This window comes from Sciurus vulgaris (genome assembly GCF_902686455.1).
Source record: "Sciurus vulgaris genome assembly, chromosome: 9".
NCBI classification, from domain to species: domain Eukaryota; kingdom Metazoa; phylum Chordata; class Mammalia; order Rodentia; family Sciuridae; genus Sciurus; species Sciurus vulgaris.
Window position 1 is genome coordinate 53,700,966 of NC_136469.1, and position 26,782 is coordinate 53,727,747.

The 26,782-nt window shown below is 34.3% G+C and overlaps 1 protein-coding gene across 1 annotated transcript in view; it reads right to left on the reverse strand.

Annotated features, from left to right (window-relative positions):
* Positions 1–12,786: 12,786 nt before the first annotated feature.
* Positions 12,787–26,782, reverse strand: part of GSTCD (glutathione S-transferase C-terminal domain containing) — a 183,661-nt gene continuing 169,665 nt past the window's right edge. Inside the window, exons 9-12 of the mRNA XM_079154691.1 lie at positions 20,891–21,024; positions 19,641–19,671; positions 18,308–18,377; positions 12,787–14,991 (exon numbers count right to left, since the gene is read on the reverse strand). Coding sequence (XP_079010817.1) covers positions 14,855–14,991; positions 18,308–18,377; positions 19,641–19,671; positions 20,891–21,024 — 372 coding nt within the window. The 3' untranslated portion in view covers positions 12,787–14,854. The remainder of the gene's footprint in view (positions 14,992–18,307; positions 18,378–19,640; positions 19,672–20,890; positions 21,025–26,782) is intronic.

Here is a 26,782-nt window from a genome sequence, read left to right on the forward strand (position 1 = left end):
TGTTACTGGGTATTTGAGAGTGAGGAGAAGTAGTGGGGTGGATCAATGAATAGGAAGTGAAGGGAGAATGAATAGGATTTGGTCACTGTGAGGCCAGAGAGAGGCCCAAGGCCTGTCAGAGGTGGTTAGTAGAAGTAGAATTCTTTTAGGAGCAGTTAAAAACTGGCAAAATCTTGGTCATAATACTGACAGTGGTCTCGAACTGGGACACTATTGAAAATGCACACACACACACACACACACACACACACACACACAGAGTGTAAAGGTCATGAAATACATTGTAAAAGAAGAGTACCTGCTAGAACTTCTTCCCTCTCTGAGAAATACCTAAGATGGGATAGGAAACCACTGAGATTATCATTCCTTCCCATCATAATTGATAATAATCTTTTAATTTGTATTTGGTGGAAACTGGCAGTCTCAACTGTTTTGGCACATCATCAAATGTATCATAAATGCTTCTTCCCAATGACATAAATTTATAGTACATTTTAAGTTATGATGAGGAGTAGGAAAATACCCAGGATTGAGTATAAATTTCTCAATTTACATTCCGTCACATCTTCTTATGGCCAACATACTCTTTAAGAAGGCTGTTCAAGTTTTCATTCTATTGTGAATTTCCCATTACTGTGTTTCTAAAACTGTTCTTGAAAAATACTTATGTTGATATTCCAGTAAAAGAATCCACAAACTATAGCAACGTAGTAGAAATTCTATGCTGTAAATGTCTTCATGCTTAAAAATTTCTGAAAGAAAAAGATTGCAGGCATCTTGCCAGGGAGTCTTCATGAAGAATAAACACTGTCAGACTCATATGTTCTAGGATGGTTGTCTCAGGTAGATCAAGAGAAAGAGATAGTTCTAATTTATCTTGCTCTAGGAAGGTTAGGTGATTCAGTTGTATGAGGCAATAAATTTAGAAAATATGGTACAGACAACATAACTATTAGATGAGAACAAAAATTGCTTGAGGGTCAAAAATAATACAAGGTATTTTTCAAAGTCATTTAGCAGCTTAGATTTTGTTTTAAAGTTTTTATCACCAGCCTAAATACAGAAATAAAGGAGTCAACCCAAACGATGCTTTAGAACAACACAAATTAGAAAAGTGATTCAAGAAATGGAAAATCTGAATATACCCATAATCATCAAGGTAATTTAATAAGTGGTTTACAAGTTAACTCTTCTTCTCCCATCCCCAAGCATACTAGATGATTTTACAGGTAAATGAATTGAGTACTCAAGAATGATCTCGCTGGATGTCATGGTGCACGCCTATAATCCCAGCATCTTGGGAGGCTGAGACAGGAGGATGCAAGTTCAAATCCAGCCTCAGCATTTTACTGTAACGTGTAGTTAAGAACCCTTGGGTTCAATCCTCAGTGTGTGTGTGTGTGCGTATGGATTATCCCTATTTTGTAAAAAAAATAGGTCAGTTAATGGTGCTAGAATACTCTTAATCTTGATAATCTCTAACATATTAGGATGACATCACAAAGTTCAATCATACTCATGAACATGGCTTTCATTGCATAACCAAGAAGTTCTAGCTCATTATTCCTGATTTCTGAGAAAATTTTAAGGGATAAATTTGTTGTTTTCAACAAAATATGTGCTATAGTCCAAAATTATACTGAGTTATTTATTAGTCTTAGATAGTTGAGGTAGCTATTCAAGGCACAGGAGAAAACATCCAGTAGGAAAAATAGTCTGTCGGACTCCAGGCTTTACATACAGTCCTCTGAATGAGATGCACGTCAGTGTTAGGCACAGTTATCAGACATGTGAAGAGCAAACTTCTCACTCAAGATTCTCTCATGACAGAGTGATGGCGTTCTCTGTATGTGTGCCATCTGCTAGTTTATTTCCTTGATGGTCTTTTAGTACCTCTAAATAAAACTGATACTTATTAAGTACTTAGTTTGAGCCATATTATGTGCTGGGGCAGGTTTATAATAGTAAAAAACTAACAAACTAGCATTCATTGAGAAACTTCTCTCTTCACTTCAATTAAGCTCATTCCCTTTTGCATTTTCATCCATTAACAGGGAAATGAGTTGACTAGTATCTTCTTTATACTAGTTGCTTATTTTCTTGGATTCTTACCTTTACCTCACAACTTATATTCTCTGTCTTTATTCACTGTCCTGTGCTATGGCCTGAAAACTCTCAAGTCCCACAAAATTGGGGCAATTTTAAGCTCACAATTTGTTTTGTATCCCTCAGGGATCAGAGTCCTCTGCTACCAAAAGCATAGTGTCTTGAAGTTTTATTTTGTGTACTTATTCACTTTTTAAAAATTCTGATTGTTTCAGTTGGAGGGTTAATTCTTTGTTACTCATCTTGGCTAGAAAAAGCACCTTAAACTCATTTGTTTTTTGATAAATTTGTATCATGTGTGTGAAACAGCAACTACTATTCAGTTAACATAAGACAATAGCTATCACTCCTTAGTCTTCTTAGTCTTTTAGTATTGGACTTGATAAATATATTTTAAGAACATTAAATAAATAAAACCAATAAAAACAAAACTAAATACAATGGTATATGTGTAGTATAATAGCACTAAACATATATGAGGAGTTCCCATTTATCTTTTGATCCCCAGCCTGAAAGTTTTTTTTTTTTTTAAACAAATGGGATACATGTTGTTTCTCTATGTGTACATGGAGTGAAGGCATACCATTTGTGTAATCATAAATTTACATAGGGCAATGTTGTTTGATTCATTCTGTTATTTTTTTCCCTTCCCCCCCACCCCGCCCACCCCTCTTTTCCCTCTATACAGTCCTTCCTCCATTCTTACCACCCTCCTTATCCCTAACCCTAAAACTAACCCTAACACTAACGCTAACACCCCTCCGACCCCCCATTATATGTTCTCATCCGCTTACCAGCAAGACCATTCGTCCTTAGTTTTTTGAGATTGGCTTATCTCACTTAGTATGATATTCTCCAATTTCATCCATTTGCCTGCAAATGCCATAATTTTATCATTCTTCAAGGCAGAGTAATATTCCATTGTATATATATGCCACAGCTTCTTTATCCATTCATCAACTGAAGGCATCCAGATTTGTTCCACAATCTGGCTATAGTGATTGAGCAGCTATGAACATTGATGTAGCTGTATCTCTGTAGTATGCTGATTTTAAGTCCTTTGGGTATAGGCCAAGGAGTGGGATAGCTGGGTCAAATGGTGGTTCCATTCCAAGCTTTCTGAGGAATCTCCATACTGCTTTCCAGAGTGGCTGCACTAATTTGCAACCCCACCAGCAATGTATGAGTGTACCTTTTTCTCCACATCCTTGCCAACACCTATTGTTGCTTGGTGTTCTTGATAATTGCCATTCTAATTGGGTGAGATGGAATCTTAGGGTGGTTTTGATTTGCATTTCTCTTATTACTAGAGATGTTGAACATTTTTTCATATATCTGTTGATTGCTTGTACCTCTTCTTCTGTGAAGTGTCTGTTCATTCCTTAGCCCATTTGTTGATTGGATTATTTGTATTCTTGGTGTAGAGTTTTTTGAGTTCTTTATACATTCTGGAAATTAGTGCTCTATCTGAAGTATGAGTGGCAAAGATATTCTCCCACTCTGTAGGCTCTCTCTTCACATTACTGATAGTTTCCTTTGCTGAGAGAAAGCTTTTTAGTTTGAATCTATCCCAGTTGTTGATTCTTGCTTTTATTTCTTGGGCTATGGGAGTCCTGTTAAGGAAGTCTGATCCTAAGCCAACAAGTTGAAGGTTTGGACCTACTTTTTCTTCTATAAGATGCAGGGTCTCTGGTCTGATTCCGAGGTCCTCGATCCATTTTGAGTTGAGTTTTGTGCAGGGTGAGAGATAGGGGTTTAGTTTCATTCTGTTGCATATGGTTTTCCAGTTTTCCCAGCACCATTTGTTGAAGAGACTATCTTTTCTCCATTGCATATTTTTGGCCCCTTTGTCTAGTATGAGAAAATTGTATTTATTTGGATTTGTGTCTGTGTCCTCTATTCTGTACCATTGATCTACCTGTCTATTTTGGTACCAATACCATGCTGTTTTTGTTACTATTGCTTTGTAATAGAGTTGAAGATCTGATATTGCGATGTCCCCTGCTTCACTCTTTCTACTGAGGATTGCTTTAGCTATTCTGGGTTTTTTATTCTTCCAGATGAATTTCATAATTGCTTGCTCTATTTCTGTATGGTACACCATTGGGATTTTAATTAGAATTGCAAGGATTCTGTATAGCACTTTTGGTAGTATGGCCATTTTGACAATATTACTTCTTCCTATCCAAGAACATGGGAGATCTTTCCATCTTCTAAGGTTTTCTTTAATTTCTTTCTTTAGTGTTCTGTAGTTCTCATTGTAGAGGTCTTTCACCTCTTTTGTGAGATGGATTCCCAAGTATTTTATTTTTTTCGATGCTATTGTGAATGGGGTAGTTTTTCTAATTTCTCTTTCTGAAGATTCATCACTTATGTATAAAAATGTGTTGGATTTATGAGCATTGATCTTGTAACCTGCTACTTTACTGAATTCACTTATGAGTTCTAAGAGTTTTCTGGTGGAATTTCCAGGTTCCTCTAAATATATAATCATGTCATCAGCAAACAGGGATAGTTTGAGTTCTTCTTTTCCAACTTGTATCCCTTTAATTTCGTTGGTTTGTCTAATTGCTCTGGCTAGAGTCTCAAAGGACAATATTGAATAGAAGAGGTGAAAGAGGGCATCCCTGCCTTGTTCCAGTTTTTAGGGGGAATGCTTTCAGTTTTTCACCATTTAGAATGATATTGGTATGGGCTTAGCATAGATGGCCTTTACAATGTTAAGGAATGTTCCCACTATCCCTATTTTTTTCTAGTGTTTTGAGCATTAAGGGATGCTGTATTTTATCGAATGCTTTTTCTGCATCTATTGAAATAATCATGTGATTCTTAACTTTTAGTCTGTTGATATGGTGAATGACATTTATTGATTTCTGGATGTTGAACCAACCTTGCATCCCTGGGATAAAACCCACTTAATCATGGTGCACTATCTTTTTAATATATGTTTGTATGCGATTTGCTAAAATTTTGTTGAGAATTTTTGCGTCGATGTTCATTGAGGATATTGGTCTGAAATTTTCTTTCCTCGAAGTGTCTCTGTCTGATTTACGTATCAGGGTGATATTGGCTTCATAGAATGAGTTTGGGAGGGTTCCCTCCTCTTCTATTTCATGGAATACTTTGAGGAGTATTGGAATGAGCTCTTCTTTAAAGGTTTTGTGGAACTCAGCTGAGAACCCATCTGGTCCCGGACTTTTCTTTGTTGGTAGGCTTTTGATGACCTCTTCTATTTCATTGCTTGAAATTGATTTATTTAAGTTGTGTATGTCCTCCTCGTTCAGTTTAAGTAATTCATATGTCTCTAGAAACTTGTTGATGTCTTCAAGGTTTTCTGTTTTGTTGGAGTATAGATTTTCAAAATAGCTTCTAATTATGTTTTGTATTTCACTCGTGTCTGTCGTGATATTTCCTTGTTCATTCCGAATTTTAGTAATTTGAGTTTTCTCCCTCTTTCTCTTAATTAGTGTGGCTAAGGGTTTATCAGTTTTATTTATTTTTTCAAAGAACCAACTATTTATTTTGTTAATTTTTCTGATTGTTTCTTGTGTTTCAATTTCGTTGATTTCAGCTCTGATTTTAACTATTTCCTGTCTTCTACTGCTTTTGCTGTTGGTCTGCTCTTCTTTTTCTAGGGCTTTGAGCTGTAGTGTTATGTTGTTTATTTGTTGATTTCTACTTCTTTGTTGAATGTGCCCCAAGAAATAAATCTTCCTCTAAGTACTGCTTTCATAGTGTCCCAGAGATTTTGATATGATGTATCTTTGTTCTCGTTTACTTCTAAGAATTTTTTTATTTCCCTCCTGATGTCTTCGGTTATCCATTCATCATATAATAGTGTATTATTTAATCTCCAGGTATTGGAGAAGTTTCTGTTTTTTATTCTTTAATTTATTTCTAATTTCAATCCATTATGATCTGATAGAGTACAAGGTAGTATCTCTATCTTCTTGTATTTGCTAACATTAGCTTTGTGGAATAAAACATGGTCTTTTTATAGAAGGATCCATGTGCTGCTGAGAAGAAAGTGTATTCGTTCTTTGTTGGATGGTATATTCTATATAAGTCAGTTAAGTCTAAATTGTTGATTGTGTTATTGAGATCTATGGTTTCTTTATTCAATTTTTGTTTGGAAGATCTATCCAGTGGTGAGAGAGGTGTGTTAAAATCACCTATTATTGTGTTGTGGTCCATTTGATTTCTGGAATTAAGATGGATTTGTTTGACGTACATGGATGAGCCAATGTTCGGGGCATAGGTATTTATGATTGTTATGTCTTCTGATTTATGCTTCCCTTAAGCAGTATGATATGTCCTTCTTTATCCCTTCTGACTAGTTTTGGCTTGAAGTCCACTTTATCTGATGTGAGGATGGCTACTCCAGCTTTTCTGCTGTGTCCATGTGCATGGTATGTTTTTTCCCATCCTTTCACCTTTAGTCTATGGGTATCTCTTTCTATGAAATGAGTCTCTTGCAGGCAGCATATTGTTGGATTTTTCTTTTTAATCCAATCTGCCAGTCTATGTCTTTTGATTGATGAGTTCAGGCCATTAACATTCAGGGATATTATTGTGATATGATTTGTATTCCCAGTCATTGGACTCATTTTTATTTTTTTACATGATTTGTTTTCTCCTTTATTTGGCTATTCCTTTAGGCTAGTTCCTCCCGTTGCTGATTTGCATCATTGTTTTTCATCTCTTCCTCATGGAATATTTTGCTGAGAATGTTCTGTAATTCCGGCTCTCTTTTTGTAAATTCTTTTAGCTTTTGTTTATCATGGAAGGATCCTATTTCATCGTCAAATCTGGAAGTTAGTTTTGCTGGGTATAAAATTCTTGGTTGGCATCCGTTTTCTTTCAGGGCTTGGTAAATGTTGTTCCAGGCCCTTCTAGCTTTTAGGGACTGGCTTGAAAAATCTGCTGATATTCTTATTGGTTTCCCCCTGAATGTAATTTGATTCTTTTCTCTTGTGGCCTTTAAAATTCTGTCTTTATTTTGTATGTTAGGTATTTTCATTATAATGTGCCTTGGTGTGGTTCTGTTGTAATTTTGTATATTTGGAGTCCTATAAGCCTCTTGTACTTGATTTTCCATTTCATTCTTCAGATTTGGGAAATTTTCTGATATTATTTCATTGAATAGATTGTTCATTCCTTTGGTTTGTTTCTCTAAGCCTTCCTCAATCCCAATAATTCATAAAGTTGGCCTTTTCATGGATATCCCATAATTCTTGTAGATTCTGTTCATGATTTCTTACCATCTTCTCTGTTTGGTCAACTTTGTTTTCAAGATTAAATATTTTGTCTTCAGTGTCTGAGGTTCTATCTTCCAGGTGTTCTGTCCTATTGGTTATGCTTTCTATGGAGTTTTTAACTTGGTTTATTGTTTCCTTCATTTAAGGGATTTCTGTCTTTTTTTTTTTCAGTATCTCTAACTCCTATTGAAATGATCTTTTGCTTCCCATATTTGCTCTTTTAACTGTTGATTGGTGTGATCATTTAATGCCTGCATTTGCTCTTTCATCTCCTCCTTCAATGCCTGCATTTGCTCTTTCATCTCCTCGTTTGCTTCCCTGATTTTTTTAATTATGTATATTCTGAACTCCCTTTCTGACATTTCTTCTGCTGTGCTGTCATTGGGTTTTATTGATATAGTATCTAGGTTTGTTTGGGACATTTTCTTCCCTTGTTTTCTCATATTGGTCAGATGCCAGTGGGACTCTGAGATATTGCAGATTTCCTCTATTGACTTATAATGTCCCTGAAGATTTCTAATATATCCCCTCTTAGCCTTCAGTAGCCTGAAGTCTTAGAGGAACTTAATAATGCAGTGCTTCCGATGAAAGCTGCCCCTAACCCGCTACTGGTTCCAGGGTTTGGAGCTGGCTCTGTGTGGAAAGGCTCTCACTTGGAGGCCTGCTCCGAGAAGCTGGCCTTGTGGGAGGAGCCCACCGCCGGAGTGCACAGGGCTGCCTGTGGAAGACTCTAGCTTCCCTACTCTACTCTGATAAGCCACCCCTATCCTGGCCTGCCGCCCTGGTCGAGCTTCACCTGGTGCGGGAGACTCACCCTGTGGCTATATTTTAGTCCGAGTCTCTCAATGCCTCTCCTTCTTGAATCCTGGGTTCTGGAGTGACTGGAGATGCAGTCACCCTCTAGTCTGCCGTCTTGGATCGCCCCCTGGAAGGTTTTAAAATATATTACTCATTCTTTGTTTATTGAGTTCTCACTATATGCCTTGTGCTAAATTAAGTACTGAAAGTATAATGCTGAATAACACAACTTAAAGCTTCAATTCTAATGAGGAAGTCATCATAAACTTAAACATAGCATGGAGACAGAAATTTGGAGACGCCACTTTGGTGGGACACAAATTCTTCTGGTAGATGACAGTGACTAACACAATATCTGACTCATGCTACAAACATTTTCAGGACTTTTTAGATGAATCATTCAGTAAATATATTCCTCTGTTTGCTTATGAATTTGTTTCTTTACTTGACTATATGCTTACTGTCATGCTTGAAAGCACCCATGAAACCACTAGGGACACAGAATTTACACAAGAGATTTTAACAAGCAGACGAACAGAGTGTCTGCCCTTAAGGGCGAGAGAAAGATAAAGAGCGCTAATAGCAGGGGGGAACTACCCTTAAGTAGTGGAAGCCCAGGGGCTAATTGGACCAATGACTGATGAGGAATTAACAATCTAGATTGTAAAATGGTGTATGTGTGGGGGCAGAATCAGGGGAGAAATGGCTTCAGTCTTGTTCTTTTCAATGCTCACATCAGATAAAGCAGGCCAAAAATCAAGCAAACAACAACAAATGAACCAAACTTTTTTTTTTTTTTTTTTTAAATAGGGCTGTGAAAAATAAGTCCTAAACAAGCAAATAATGATTTTTTATTGTAGGTATTGGAAAAGGATGTTAATATTTGTCTAATTCTCTAAATGTAGAACACTGAATTCTGTTACGATGTTGTAGTTTAGATATGAGATGTTCCCCAAAGGCCCATGTGTTTCTTTGGTGCTATTGGGAAATGAGGTAGGACCTAGTTGAAGAACTTTGGGTCACTGGGGGTGTGCCCTGCAAGTTTCAGGTCCCTGTTTCTTCTCTCTTTGGAGTCCCGGCCATGAAGTCAGATGTTCGGCTATGTCGGGGGGTGTCTCACCAGAATGTGTTGCCAATGGCCTAAAGCAATTGGGCCTATCAATCATGGATTGAACCTAAAAATATGAGTCAAAACAATTTTTTTTTCTCTCTTTAAGTTGATTATTTCAGACATTTGTTATAGTAATAGAAAGCTAATACAAATGTTTTGCTTCTTTTAGATTAGTGGTACTGGCAGTTAATGCTACTTTGAGAATCTAATTAAAATTATAGTCCTCTCCAGGAAAATGCATGTATATTTGAAAAGCAGGGTATAATTTTCAGGAGGGCTCATACATCTGTATGTCAGGTCAAGAGCTCATTATATGATTACCAAACAGTTCAACAGTTATCAAAATGTAATAAATATTTTTGATTTTATATAATTTCATATATAATTAATATACTTAATTTAATCTAATATAAAACTATAATAATTTACTGAGTGTGGTTTTGATATAGGAACAGCGTAAAAATAAAGTTCTAAGAACATATTTAGTATACCTGATAAAGGTATCTTAATAGGAAAAAGTTGGGTCTTTATGATGGCATTATGAAAAGTAACCAAGAACATTAAAGGAAATATTTAATTTCTACTTCAAATCACCCCCAGAAGAAATTCTTGCTGGCTTAAAGATTTAAATGGAAAAATTAAAACTATTAAATAATTAGGATATTGAAAAATAAGTGATTTTTTTACAAACATGGGTAGGAAAAATATTTCCAAGCAGAAACTACAAGGAAAAAAATTATATATATAACCACATATATTTTAAAATTTATATTAGCAGAACAAAAAAATACTTTAAAAATATTATTAATAAGAGTTTTTAATCCATGAGAAACATTTTCTATTTTATGTAAAAGATAAAAGCACCAGATAAAAAGTGAGCAAAGGACGTAAACATGTTGCCTGGACTCAAAGTTTGATAAATTTGTAGATAAAACAAATAATTGAGTATATAACTCAGAATATAAATGGCTAATAAACATGTGAAAAAATATGTAATAATATGAATAATTTTAAAAATGAAGATCAAATTGCATTTTTTGCTGATCAAATTTGCCAAGATTTTTAATAAATTCTGATAATGCCTGTATTAAAGGCACAGAGAAATAAATACTCACATTTCACCAGTAGGAGTATAAACTTGTACATTCATAAAGAAATATTTGGCATTACAGATCAAGTATTTTTAATGTCAGGCAGAATGTAAATTTCAGTCTCCATTTAATGTTTCTCCATTTAATGTTAATATTTAAAGTAGTAAAAAATTACTACTTTGAATGTTTTTTAAAATTTTTATTTCTCTTCCAAAGGTAGCTGTGAAAATCCATAAAGTAGTAACAGGAAATGCTTGTGGCACCTGCCCTCCTCTTTGATGGATTCAGTAGAATGCCTTATGCCAAATCAGTAGCATTCAGGATGTCTATCTAAACTGGAATAAGGTCTTCTGTTTACTTCCTTCCTCCTCACTGCGTTATTTTCCTTCAACTACACTGCCCATAGTGCAGTATATTATTGTATGAAGCTATAAACCACCATCCCCCATTAAACTCAGGAGGGGCTCTGTAATGGGTTTTAGCCAATAAGGTCAGGAAAGTGATTTGCATCATATCTGAACTGAATTTTTAATAGCCAGATGGTAATTTGCTCTGCCTATTTTCCACAACAGACCAGCTGTGTTCCCCATAGACACTGCTTGGTCAGGCTAGGTCTTGGTGTTGAATAGTCATAGCAATTTGGATGGACATGCAAAATATCCATGAAAAATATGTGAAAAATGTCTTTCTTTTATAAAGGCACTGAGATTTTGTTATCATTGTTCATACCAGCCAGTATGTTTCATGAGATTGTTAAAGAGATTGGATTTGAGTATTAGCTCTGCCGATTACTGACTGGGTTCAAATCCAGGTCTGCTTTTACTGTGTTGTACCCTTAGTTTCTGTAAAATGGAATTACTATTATCTAGCTGGTGGGGTCATTATGAGGATTAAATAACTTAAAACACTGGATTATTATTTGTAAAGGGCTTGATAGTGTCTAGGAAATACTAAGTACGTTAGTGTTTGTAAAATAAATCTCTACGTACAAAACAAAGTATAATGGGGCTGGGGATGTAACTCAGTGGTAAAGCACTTGCCTAGCATGCACAAGGGTCTGAGTTTAATCTTCGATCTCTGGTACCAACACCAAAAAAAAAAAAAAAAAAAAAAAATATAAAGTGTTAACACGGTGAATTAAAAATTTTCTTTTTTTTGTTTAGCTACATCTTCTAGCTGTACTACATCAGCCATGTATTATTTGAGTAATTAAAAAATTCTGTTTAAAAACTCCAGGCTGAGGTTTTGGCTTGCCTAGAACGTGTGAGGCCCTGGGTTCAATATAATAAATACTATGAAGGTATTGTGTCCATCTACAACAATAAATATTTTTAAAAACACCATATTACTTTGCTTTTTAAAAATTTTAATTTAAAAATGAATTGCTTTCTTCATTATGAACATTTCTAAGGAACATATCTCTAATTTTATTATCAAAGTCAATAGAAAAAAACAGGTTTCAGTGTGTGCAAATTCTGTTAATAATTTTCTTGAAACATGAAAATGGACAACACCTGCAGCCAAAATCTTTAGAATCAGACTGTTTTATTACTGTTATTTATGTAAAATTTTGCATGCATGCCCTGTAAATGTTTTGATTTCTATTATGAATGAACTAAGACTGTACTTTTAATACCTAAATAAGATAAAGTATTAACCATTAATAATTATATCCCTGTTTCTCTGAGTCAGACTCAAAAGTCAAAGAAAGATGAGCTCTAGTTTCTCATGTTATTACAACCTTGGGAGAAACATATCAGCAGCAGTCTTGCTTTTCATGGACAAGAATGGGGGTGAGATCAGGTCACTTGCAAGTCTTCCTGTTGCCTGCATTCAATCCCTTTTATTTGCCCTGGCTGGGAAGGAGCCTTGGCAAAGGCTTACATACAGAAATCTTGATCCAAGCGCAATCACTACACCTGTATCTATTACTAGCCGCAGCACTCAAAGCTGGAGAATACCATGCCTAGAGCAAGGTGGGAAAGCAGCAGGGTTCCCACATTTTTTGTTTTATTTTTCATAATTACCACATAGGTTTTTCTTTGGGGAGCAGTGGTGCGGTGGGGAGAAGACTGCTCTGGATGGTAGACATTCTATTGCATGTTCCTTGGTCCAGGGAGGTTATGAAAGTTTTCCCTCAAGAAGTCAAATATCAGAGCAGATGAATGGCTTTAAACTAGTGGAAGGGGTAAAAGGAGACTGAGCAGTGGGAATAGCATGTAAAAAAGCTCAGATTTAGTAGGATAAAGGCCATCAAATAATGAATTAAAAAAATCTTCTACACTTAAAATTACAAAATATTGCTGAGAATAATTGAGACCTAAATATACTGAAAGATATATTCATGGTTATAAGATCCAACAATTGTTCAGATGTTGAATTTCCCCAAATTGAGCTAAAGAGAAAATACCAAAAATTCCAGCAAGCTTTTTTATTTTTTTATTTTTGTAAAAATTATAAAAATAAATCGATAAGCTAATTTTAAGGTTTATATAGAAATACAATGGATCTAGAACAGCTAATACAATCTAGAGAATGAAAAGTAAGTTGGAAGACAAACTACCTGCTTTTCTGACATACTATAAAGTTTTTGCAACCAAGGTGAATTAATGGGACAAACAAAAGAATTAAGAAACCATACATATATATATACACACACATATATGTATATACATGTGCATATATATACATATATATACATGTAGGTTTTCAGCTGAGGTACCAAGCCAATTCAATGAGGGAGAGGAAAGGATTTTTAAAAAAATGGTACTAAAACAACTATTCCTCAAAATATACCTATTTCTTTATGTGAAAAATGATTTGAGATAGATCATAGATTTTAATATAAAGAGCTAGGATCATAAAGTTCCAACAATAGAAAAAATCTTTGTAACTTAAAGGTAGATAAAGGTTTATTAGAGCATATACAAAAAGTATGTATCATAAAAGAAAAAAGATAAATTAAGTTTCATCAAAATTATAACTTTAGTTGTGAAAATGAATAGGTAATCCATAGACTAGAAAAATATTCTCAATACATACTTTTGGCAATATCTGATGGAAATATTCTACATCTTATTTTGGTGATGGTTGTGTGGTTACATACAGATGTTAAAACTTTTCAAATGGAATACTTAAAAACCTGTTAGTATACTGTATGTAAATTATATCTTGATTTAAAAAAGAAAGTCCAGGGTAAAAGAGCACGTTGTAGCTACAGGCACAAATGACTAAAATACTCAGGGCCAATAGAGCTTTTCTTAAAATTTATGCTAGGAAATAAGACTATAAAACTCCCTTTCCTCATCCATATTACTGTGTAAATTATTCCTATTTTTATTTTAGTGATGAACAATTAAGTTCTTTACTCTTATGATATATGTCATACAGGAGTTAAAAACAATAAAATAAATCTTAAACTGAATAATGTAGGACATTGTAATGTTAAATAAGTAGCAGCATATGAGAGATTATTATCTGTCTTTAAAAATGTTGGCTGGCAGAAAAAGAATTTAGGAAGACAGAACTATTTGAATAAGCTTCCATACTTTGCATTCCCAATTATGCTCAATAATTTTTATAAAAAAATAAACAAAACAGTAAGACCATACATTATGGTCTGACATAAAGAACTTAACTAATTCTTCAATCTTTCTCTTCTAATTGATCTACTTGCATAGGCAAAACACTGTATTTCTTGCAATTCATCTTCATATCTTCAGAAAAAGATATCTAGGCCATGGTCTTGAACATAATGGATCCCAAATTATTATGTATAGACTTGAATTAAGTAATCAAAGTATTTGCTAATTAATTAGAATTTATGTCCAAATTCCATGTTCCCACAAGGTAAAATTTACTTCTGTTACTTTATAATCTTTTCACATAAAATGTCTGAACCAGTAATGATCTCATTTGGTAATTTATGGGAAATTATTTAAAAGGATTATCCTATATGTATACAAGTTCAACTGACCCCAGCTTAAAAATACCCATACTATAATTACCTTTCTAGATTTTCACAAAATTATAGAAAAAGTACCATTGTTAAAAATATAAAAAAACCACAAAATCCCCCACAAAGTTTAATCTCAGTTTCTACGTGTAAATATCTAAGATTATAAAATAAAGGCTGCGAGTAATTGTTCTGAACTGAATATCACATTGGCAAGATCAGAAAAGCTTGTGAAATAAAAAGGAAATTGTTATTCCAGTAATGAAACCTTCACTGGTAAGTATTATTCTTTTGGCAACTGAGACATCAGGGGATTCTCACTATGAAAACCAGCAGCCTTTGATCGCACTTTGTGAGGGTATTTGTGATGCTTTGCAGGCAGCCTTTCTTCCAGGATTTTCCTGTTGCTTTCCTTCCTGAGCACAATAGGCTCAGGATGGCTAATGCTGTTTCCTACTTATGCCAAGAACCTCCTGAATGCCACTGGGCTTTCATCATGGAGCCAATGGCAAAACATCAAATGTAAACATCCATTCTAAGTGGGGACTCCCACGATCATGTTGTTTTTGGGAGAGCAGCTCTCTGGCTGCATGGATATCACTTGAACAGAGTAACCACGTTCTTCTGCAGCTCTTGCTCGGTCCAGATCCACCAGGCACATGCACTGTTTTCCTGAAATACATTCAAATTGTATCATGAGACACCCTTCCTCTAGGAGGGCAATTTCAGTTGGTCTAAGGAAATACACACAGTGACAAAATTCACAAATACCATGAAAAATACTGTTTATCCCCAAGTACTGTTCAGTTTCTTTTACTTTTATTCTTAATCAGTGTGGAGAGAAGGTGGGTACAAATAATTATATTCACAAATTCATCTCTATGAATTTAAACACTATTAGCCTTTTCAGACATATTTATAAATAAATCTCAACTCAGAACTATAGATTCTGTTTTCTATTTTGATTAAAAATCCTTTTAAACACCTCATCACTGCTTTCCTATAAAATCACATTTTCTGTAATTTTGTGAAAAAAAAATCTGTCTTTGAGAATGTCTAAAATAACATGCTGACAAAGGACCATCTGATAGACACGTTACATTTTCTTCATGGAGCTTTTTCAGACTTCAGGAAATAAGAAATGGAAAATATCTGAGAAAATTCTCAATTGTGTACTAATTATTTCAGGTAGATATGTAACATTAAGTAAAATATACTCTCAATTTTCAGACTTTGCCATCCCTATAAAATAGCAGTTTTCTTTTTCCTTTGTAATCTCTGGAAAACAAAAGAGGAAACCTGACTGGCAAGCAAAACAGTTAATTTGTTTTCCTTTGGCAAACATGAACTTCAACTTTCAAAAGTAGTTCAGGGGATAAAAACTGATTTGGGGTTGAATATATTCAAAGCCATGGTTGACTTTCACATTTTTAATTGCTCTAAATTCAATATGTAAGCTTCTTCATCCTCTTGGGAGCCTTGTTTATTCTATTTTTCCTCAATAATTATAACAATGCCTAAACATTATTTTAATTACAGTAATTTATTTGAATGACAGTGGAAGCTGTTAAATGACTTTAGTAGTGAAGATAGATACATGAAATAGAAAATGTCTGTGGAAGACAGAATTCTCACATAAAAAAAACAGTGGAAAGTGAAATTAGTAGGTAAGAATTGGTAACAAGAGACTCAGATTTAGATGTTGATGTCACTACTTCCTTAAAAGGACCCATGCCATAAAGAATGAACTGTGTTGGAAATTATGATATGAAGAGATGTCTACAATTCTATTTAGGCAAAATCACCCCCTTGTCATCAAACAGTTATATGATTAACTTTCTTTTTTTTTTCCTTATTATCCTTCCTTTAAGACATCCGTAAATGTTCACCTCATCAACTTTTCAGTTTAAAATGAAACATTCTCTGTCAAAATGGGATGCTCTACATTCCTTCAATACCCACCCTGGGTTTACATTGCAGCTCATTTACTCTTGGCTTTGATCCCAGTTCAGTTAATTTTCCCTTTTTCATCATGCAGAAGAATCTCACATTTCACATGTTTAAGTGCCATTACAACTGAAATTCAGTTGTCAACAGTCTACCTTTTGGGGCTTGATAAATGTCCTAAAAATATTCAGAGAACACAGAAATGGCCTGTGCAGAGATGCAGATATCTGATGGAGTCTATAGTCTGTAGGAACCCATTCCTTCCCAACTTCCTGTCCACAATCTTGCCAAGTGCTCTTCCTCCTCAACGATAGCCTCTTCCCTTACAGTTACTCCCCTGAAAACTTACATCCACCATAAATACGTCCATCCACCATTATGAATTGATTGAGTTGCTATGATTTGAACATGTTTCCCCCAAAACATGTACTGAAAAACTCAATCTCCCGTGCAACAGTGTTGGGAAGTGAATACAATAGTAGGTGATTAGGTCATAGGCACAGAGTAACTGGATCACACTGTTATTATTGTAAGAGTGACCCAGGGTTCTTAATGCAACTGTGGATTCCTTTTCATGTGAGCATTCACCTTCACTTTTCCCTCTCCGTATGATGTCAACCATGTTATTACATAGCAAAATGACCATCTGAGGCTTTCTGAACCACAGAATTATGAGATAAATACATTTCTGTTGATTATAAACTACTCAGTCTGTGATATTCTGTTATAGCAGCATAAAAAAGACTAAGACATGGGTCTAGTGGTGGTATTTTAAGAGTACATTTCGCTAACTCAAAGTTGGAGATGGGAAAAGGAAGAGGAACAGGGAAAGAGAATAAAAGAGAAAGGAAGCCTTCAGGCAGTGGAGAGCAAGTTCTTATCATGTTTATGTCTCAGAGTGTAAGAAAGAGAAGGAAATCACTCTTCCCTCAATCTCAGGTCTCCCACGCCTCTCCAAGTGTGAGCATCGTGCCCTGCTAACTCTGATTTTAGAGTTTAAAGGTAGTTATTTGTCATACAACATAGTTCCTGATGCAAGTTAACTATTTCATTCAAGCTAACTACTTTGGTGCTCAACCAAAGAAATAACAACCTGATTTCCAGTATAGCATGGAAGAAAACAGGCTCTGTACTGGAATTTTGAAAAGTGTGACAGTGCCCAATGTGGTGTGACCCTGAATAATCTTTAAGATTAGTTTTGATTTGACCCATTTATCTAAAGCCCTAATTTCAGAACCTGAACTTGCAGTGATGTAATTCCAGTGTGCTGAATAGCAGTATCACAAAAGTAAATAAGAATTTTGTGTCTGGAATCATCTAATTTGGGTTCACAGTGTGGCTCTATCATCTGCTAGGTGAAGAATCTCAGGTAAACTTTTGTCTCCATCCTCTCATTAAAATTAAATAACAGTACTTATACCATAAGAATTTTTTGTAAGAAGTTACTGAGATAATAAGTGAGGGCATTTAACTCAGTGTTTAAATGTATAGTAACAGTTGTTTTTTATTTTCTAAATGTGATTTGATAAATCAATTACTTAATAAATTTATCTTTGATAAATCAATTACTTAATAAACTTGAAACACTTTGTGGTCTTCCAGTTTAGGCAACATTAATGTCGCAAACGTTGAATAAAGGGTTCTATTATGAATATTATACAAGCATATTTTTTTCTTGAAAGAAAACATTATTATTCTTGTACATAAATTTTTAAATGCATCCATTGTGGCAAAACAGTGGACTTTTCCATCTTTGTTATTTTCTTTTGTGGCTTTTGATAGATCTTGTAGTTGGTTCATAATTGTTAGAGATTTAATTCAGTGTAAAAACACTGAAAATTCACATTAAAAGTATTGTTAACCCAAAAGGGATAAAATGCTATTTGTCACAAAACCCTTTTGATATGGATTAAGTTGTCCAGGAAGAACAAACTTTAGTTTCTTATTGATAAATGGACTAGTTTTTCCCATATGGACTCTATACATTCATTCCTAGGCATATTGTGCATAATCTGCTCAATAGCTGTTCTATGATACATACCTATGAGCCTTCGTTGGGGTGGAAGCTGGACAGCTGTCTGATCTGCAAATCGGCAAAGAATCATATGTTCCTAAAAGAAAAACCAATAGAATGTGAGTTTATTTTAATCTTCTGCTTCAAAGTTGTAAAAACAAACAAACAAAAACTACCTAATTTTTTCTGGAGTTCAACGTTGTTTAATTGAAGTACTGCACAAAATAGTACTTTCAGGAGCTGGGGATATAGCACAGTGGGTAAAGTGCTTGCCTTGCAAGCATAAGGCCCTGGGTTCAATCCCCAGCACCACAAGAAAAGAAAAAAAAAAAAAAAAAAAAGTATATTTTGAGAATATGTTACTCTATAACTTCTTCCCTTCGTGTATACTGCTCTTTGGATGTAGTTCTTAACAACAGATATACACAAAAACACTTCCCAAGTGGTTCTCCAAATATGCGGGCACTAAATTCATTTAGTTCTACCTGCCAGGCCACGCATTTTGATGAAGTTAAATAAAGCTAAGAAACACTGAGATATCATCTTGCCACAGAATCCAGGAAGTGACGACTTCTCTTATAAAGCATTTATATCTGAGATCTTCAGGGTTGGTGGCCAAGCAGCTTTTGGGGGTGTTGGAGTTTGAAGAGATAAACTCAACTTTTGGGGTGCTGGGGAATTTTCTGCTCTCTTTTGTGCAACATCTCTGCTCTTCGGAAATTTTACATTATTTTCCAGCCATTGACACTAAATGTGCCCCATCTCCTCATCTCCCTTGTTTTCCCCATATATCCTCTTATTATTTGCTTTACCTATATGAAGAATATGTGAAAGATTTGTTTGTGGCTAGCAAAACCTAAAATATTTATTATATGATGTTTTATGGAAAAAATTCTCTCTATTCCAGATTATCTTTTCAAGTATGTTTTTTATACTGAACAACCTTGCAAAAAATAAACACTCTCTCTCTGGAGCAAAGGGTAGGTATCACCTGGCCCATTTCCTGATGCCTGAAGGGAACTGGGCCTCAGTGAGTCAGTGTAAAAATGATGGTACTCTGTTTACTGCTATTGCTGTGAAAATAAATTCTTTTGTCTCTGATTCAGGATTTTCATATCTTCTACCAGGATCCATCACAGCAGGTTAACTTGAACGTAGGGTAAAAATATCAAACCCTTCACAAATCTCCAACTACTAGAAGAGTTCATCTGGGTTTGTTAAGCCAGATATGAGCTATATTAGATGCTCATGAGTAATCTGAATATAACTACAGATGATATACTCCATTAGAAATCTAAGATGGAAAAATATAAAGAGAGGATAAAAAGTATATAATCTACATCTAGATCATTAAGATTACCTTGTACGATAAAGTTTTCTTGAACTGTTCACTGAAATAGAAAAGAAGAATTAATCACTGTTCTAATATTATGAACACTGAATAAACTAAATTACAAATAAAAATATGTATTGTAGTTGAAGAGTATAAAATGCTCCCCTGAAGTAAAAACTACCAGGTTGAAAAATCTGTGTAAAAGGATAAAAGCATATTACTAGCATATTATCAATTTTAAAGAGTTTCTTTCACAGACTGTTTACAGTATTAGAGAAGTACAATCATTTTTTCCCCGTCTCCTCCTCCTAGGAGCAAGTAAAGTCAGTGTTTTACTGTGTGAATTTTATTATTTTTCAAGTGTGGTGAGGCAAACATATCAAGAGGTAATAACCACTGAAAAACTCCTTTGTTCCTTACAGTTCTCCAGGAAAAAGGGTCATGCCATGTCATGGAGGGCCATGGAGGTAAGCATCAGGTCAGTTAGGAGGCAGAAAGAATATAGTAAAACATGGGCAATAGACTTTATTGTCTTTATTGTGGTTTCTGTGTTTAAGAGTGAAAATGTCAAAAACACAAAGAAGATGGTTCTTCTATAAGGTGGGTGAAAGCTGAAAGAATGAAAATGTCTCCTCCTTCTATGTGGGATTAGAAGAACTATAAAAATAAATGTCAAATTTAATCATCAATACTACTATTTAAAAATACTACTGCTACTAATATCACTAGCAACAGTTCATATTTATTGTTTACTCTATGCTACTTCTAAAGTACTACATTACTACATATATCATATTCTCAAAAGAACTTTGAGATAGTTACCTTTATAACCTTTATTTCGTACATGAGAAAACACAGGAAAAGAGTAATTTGCCCGATATGAAATAACTTACACATACACAATGACAAGGAACCAGTATTGGCACCCTGGTAGTATAATTCTAGGTCCTGAATACTTAACCACTATACTTCACTGCATTTACAAGTGGTATGTTTCATTTCATTTAGAAGAACACAGAGAAATTCTGAAACAGGTTTTTAGTTGGCTGACTTCTAGATAGACTGACTTCTAAATTTCATTAAGAGCTGGATTCATGGAAAAAATCAGGGAGAGACACAGAGGAGATCCTTTCTTCCTGGTACAATTTATAAACAATACTTGTCATACGAAAGTCAATAACCTGGATATGAAATCTCATTGCAACTTCCTATCAAAAAAGTCTGGCATTGCTGGTTCATCCCCACACTGATGTCTTAGGTAGAATACTAAATTTCACCTTTTTGGAAAATTAAACTTTGAGGTGTTCTGAATGAAACCATAACAGCAAGGGCATGTGACAAAGGAAGCCCGTGTTTTGATGCAGTGCTCAATCACCATGTCTGTTGCCACTCCACAAGCATGCAACGCCACCTAGAAAATAAAATCCAACCTTAGCATTAATGAGCAGTTTAACTTTTGTGCCTTAATTTTTTTTTTGTGTGTGTGTAGGTGTCTGTGTGACTGATCCTCAAGAGATTTCAATTTACCAGAGTATTATTCTATAATAGTTTAAATGGTTCTCATTTGTACATTTCAAAGGACTACTTAGCTATTCATATATTAATTAAGAAAATTAAGAAAATTAAGCAGGTTGAAAGTTTATAAAAGAAGCATTGCAAAGAAATATAGGATTTGTTCAAAGGGATATGTGAAGCAATCTTTAAAGTGGGAAACTGCATATATATGGATAACTAAACTAGCACTCTGGCTGATTATGAATTTATTTCAGTTGTAGCATCATGATAAGAACACTAGATATAAAATGAAAATTTCTAGACTAGAGCTCTGGTCGGTTGAGATCCTGGGCTGGATAAAATGTAACTCTTCGAGTCTTTGTCTTCTCAGCTATAATCTATGATAAATAATACTGACATAGCATACTCTTATTGAAAATATTAAATAAAAATGTATGTGAAAACACTTTTCCAAAATCTACCTGACTATAATCTAATTAGTGTTACATAAAAACATATACACATAAGACTGTGTGACCGATGTGATCCTACAATATGTACAATGAGAAAAATGAGAAATTATACTTCATTTATATATGATCTATTAAAATGTATATATGCATTCTACTGTCATGTACAACTAATTAGAATAAAAAATTAATAAAAAACTGATTGAATCATATTTATGTACCACCTTTCCAAGTGTTTTCATATAACAACCCTAACATTGAATAATAAGTTGCATAAAACACTTTCAAAGGTTTTACTTTAAAAGGAAGGAGTGAGGGGCTGGGGCTGTAGCTCAGTGGCAAAGCTTGCCTAGTACATTTCAGATTCTAGGTTGGATCCTTAGCACCACGTAAAAATAAAAAAAATAAAGTCATGTTGATCATCTACAACTACCAACATTTTTTTAAAGTTAAATGAAGGAAGGAGTGAAGTTATGAATTAGAATAATGAAGGTTTTAATAATTCATGAAAACAAAAATAACTCTGAAAACAATTTTAATGTTTTCAAAAACACATATCCTTAAATATAACTTATTACAATCTAAAATAGATAATTTTAAAAATTATTAGACTAAATAAGGCAAAATATAATTGTATGAAGGAAAATCAGATATGGGGATCTTGAAAGACAAATTATTACATTTTGCCAGAAAAATGTTTAGCTCTCCATTTCATTCTAGGCAGAATATTATACTTTCCCCTTCCTAGGGACAGATCACATAAACTTCTGGGTAGGACTAAGCCCTACTATGAAGTTTCCAGGAAATGTCTGGATGTAAATTATTATAGCTAGATTCTCTTTTGAACTGGATAGCTAAAACCAATACTATTCTGCGAAGAGGAAAGCAAGATCTTTACCCTGTACCCCTCTGAATTCTTCCTTCCTTCTAGACGTATATAGGTTACATAGAAGTCAACAATCTCAATCTTAATGATAACTATGAAGCCACCTTTCCTGTTTCATGGTGAAAATGGCCTAGGAAGGCAGTCATCCCCTAAGGGCAGTAACAACTATCAAGCAACAGGAGAATAAAGAACTTATTTTCTCATCTGCTCCTTTTATTTAGTCAGCTTTTTGGTGGAGAAAATCTAAAGGTAAAGTTATGGGTACATTTTTCCTTGAAATAAGAACAGAACTGAGGCTCACTGAGTGCCCTTCACGTGTGGGCACTATGCATGCACAGAGACCTTTCTATTATGATCACAACAATCCTGAAAGGATGTATTATCTCTGTTTTAGAAGTGAGGAAACAAAGACTTGGAGAAAGTAAGAACTTGCTCACAACAAAGCAGCTACTCAAGGGCAGGACTCTGACTCTGAGGCATGACCCCATGCATTAATTATACCAAAGTGCTTCTCTACAAAACCCTCTTGAGGTTCTGAACAAAGAAACGTTTAGACAATTTTTTTTTTAAGTATCTACTTAGGTTTACATTCCTTTGGCTACATGTAAAAGAGTGAGTTTCTTTTCCTCATTTAAACAAAATAAGTAGATCAAACTATTTTCACGATGGATTTTAGGTCTAAAAGGATTTACTGCATCACATACACCTAATTTCCACTGTCATCAAATGCAGTACAGAAATAATGAGAAAAAATGAAGAGAGATACACAGCAAAGGAACTATTTGAATATGGAAATTTACCATATAAGAAAGGAAGCATTTCAAACCAGGGAAAGAAACATGAACTTTTCAGTAAGTGATATTAGATTAACCTGACAGCCATGTGAAAAACAAAAATTGGATATTTCCACTCATCACACATGAAAAAATAAATTTCAAATGGATTAGAGTTTGAAAATGCAAAAAACAAAACAAAAAAAAAAAAAACAAAAAAAACCAAAACAACAATAACAAAAAACAAAAAAACTCAAAAGAACAAAACCATGGGTGAGTTCCTCTGTAACCTAGGGAAGTGGGAAAAAAGTTCCTCAGGATTCTGAAAATCTACAATGTAATAAGGGGTAATAAGGTTAATAAATCTGAGAAAATAAAAATTAAAAAATCCTTTGGAATGGCAAAAACTCAAAGAAAAAACTGTAAGTGAAATGACTAACAAAGTAGGAAAAGGTTTGTAATTTATAGTATGAACAAAGGGTTAATATCACAAAGATACTTGTCCTTTCCCCTTGTAAACTACATTTGACATGATTAAACCAATATAAACAAAAAAGGGCTAATATCCCTAATTAATATATAGCAAGCTTCTAAAAACAAAGTCCAATAATGTGATAGTTGAGCAAGAGATTTGAACAGACAGTTCACAAATGAAAACATGCAAATAGTAATCCTTAAAACCAAACATGGTCAATATTTCATAAGATAAGAGAGATAAGTATTTAAGATACTGTTTATCACCCATTAGAATGGCAAAAATCCTAAAATTTGATGACAGTCTCTTGGACAGGCTCCAGGGAAACAGCTATTACCATATGTTGCTGACAGCAATACAAAAATGTATGGAAGGGAAATTTAGCAAGACCTAGCCAGATCATATACATAATGTCTACAAATCTATTAAAGAAATATACTGGCAAAAATAGAAAAATATCTATTCATTGATCAATATTTGAAATAATAAGAAAATGAAAGTGAACCAATTTCCCATTGATAGGGGACTAATTCAATAAACAAAATGGAATATTTTGCAGTTCTAAAAAGGAATTCTATCTCTATACAAGGGCATAGAGTAAAAATCTGCAGGAAATATTGTTCAATAAAATATGGGAAAATTTCTCAAAGTATTCTCAGTAATCATTGATGGTTGTGTTGCGTGTTTCTAGCATGCTAGTGTACATATTGTGGGATAAAGCAAATAAAAAATGTAGTGCCACTAGGAAACAGATACTAATTTTTAAGCATGGAAGAAAGAAAAATGGGGCATAAGATTTTAAAAAACAAGGCTAAGTTAAAAAAATTGGAAATATTAGTATGAAGGAATTCATGATGATTTTATTATGGGAGGAGAAGTACTACCTGACATAGAATACTGAAAAGTCTTGAAACAAAGAACAAACAGCAGCAATGACCATCCCTAGTATCTAGACCAGGGTATTCTAAATACTATTTTATCCTGAAAGACCCTAAGTTCAGTTCAGAAGAGAAATAGCTGAGACATGAAGTATAAAATACACAAGATGAACTGGAACAGAAAGCAAGGAAGTTATCAACTAACATTGAAACCTTGTCCAAAGGACTCAAGAGTAACCTGGTGAGCCTTGTGATGAACAAAGATGGGAATATCTGAGCATCAATGAGAACAATAACTGCAATGGATTGAAGATTTTCATTATCAAATTGATGAGCCAATAAAGATACTACAAAAATCCTATGGGTTTCTTTTTGACAGATAGCCAGCTCTCTATGAAAACTGGAAAATATAGGGAAATGTTGAACTGGCCTTTGCTATGTACACTGTACCTAAGGGTGATCAAATAGTTGGTTATGGGAAGCAAATAAAGATGGAATGATAAAATTATGACATCACCATTTTGCAATCCTTATTAATATAAGGGAAGCAGGGACAATGATCATTAATACTGCTAACATTCCAAAGTGATAACCAAAACTAACAGAACATACTACTAGCACCTATCATGTATCTTACCCAAAAATAGAACCAGAATTTAATTACACCTCTACAATCTAGATATAACCACCAATTTTCAGACAATGTACGGAATAGGGTAATTTATTAGTAAAACATCAGAGGGATGAAATCAGAAAAAAAAAAACCATGGTTTTGTAAGCAAATAAGATTCAAGGACAAAAAAAAGGTGGGGTGATGATGTGGTAGGCAGAATCATCCTAATCCCTGGAAAATACAAATAAGGCTAAAGGATTTTTGCAGATGTGATTAAGGTTATGGTCTTATTTTATTCTGCATTACATGGGTGGTCTTAATCTAACTATACAAGGTCTTAAAAGCATATAATTTTCTCAGGTGGGAGCACAGAAGAGATGATACAGAAGAAAAGGTCAGAGAAATCTAAAGACTGAGAAAGACTTCATCCATCATTGCAGGCTTTCATGGTGAGGATCAGGGAAGGTGGGTGGCCACTTAAAGCTGAGAAGACTCCTGGCTGATAGCCAGTAAGGAAACACAGACCTTAGCCCTATAACTGAACGAAATCAAATTCTATTAACAACCTGAATGAACCTCAAGGTAGATTCTCCCTTACAAATTCTACATAAAAGCCCAGTCAACACCTTGATTTTGGCTTTCTGAGACCACAAGTGGAGAAACCAGTTAAGAAGACCTGGACTTCTGACATACAGAACTATTAGATAACAAATTTGTATTATTTTAAGGAGCCAAGTTTGTGGTAATGTGTCAGAGCATTAATGGAAAACTACTGGATATGAAAGCCTTAAGTCTTAAGACTTAGGATTTTAAGTATTTTTAAAAAATTTCTTTTCTTAGATATACTGAATAGTAGGGTGTATTTTGACACATTGTACACGCATGGGATGCAACCCATTACAATTTTGATCCCATCCTTGTGGTTGTACATGATGTGGAGTTACAATGGTCGTGAATTCACATACGAGCATAGGAAAGTTATGTCTGATTCATCTACTGTCCTTCCTATTCCCATCACCCTTCCTTCCCTTCATTTCCTTTTGTTTAATTCAATGAACTTCTATACTTCTCCTCCCTACCCTTCTTTGTTATAGGTTAGCATCCACATATTAGAGAGAACATTCTTCCTTTGGTTTTTTGAGACTGGCTTATTTCACTTAGCATAATATTCTCCACTTCCATCCATTTACCAGAAAATGCCACAATTTCATTCTTCTTTATGGCTGAGTAATATTCTATTACTTCTTCACAGTAAAGGAAACAATCAAGAACATGAACAGAGAGCCTACACAATGGGAGAAAATTTTTGCCACCTGCACCTAAGATAGAGCATTAACCTCCAGGATATACAAAGATCTCAAAAAACTTACCAAAAAAAAAAAAAAAAAAAAAAAAAAAAAAAACAAACAAACAAACAAAAAAAACCCCTAAAAACAAACAAACAAAAAAACAAAAACAAAAACAAATAACCCAATCAATACGATAGGTAAAGGAACTGAACAGGCCCTTCATAGAAGAAATATAATTGGTCAACAAATACATGAAAAAATGTTCAACAGCTCTTGCAATTAGAGAAATGC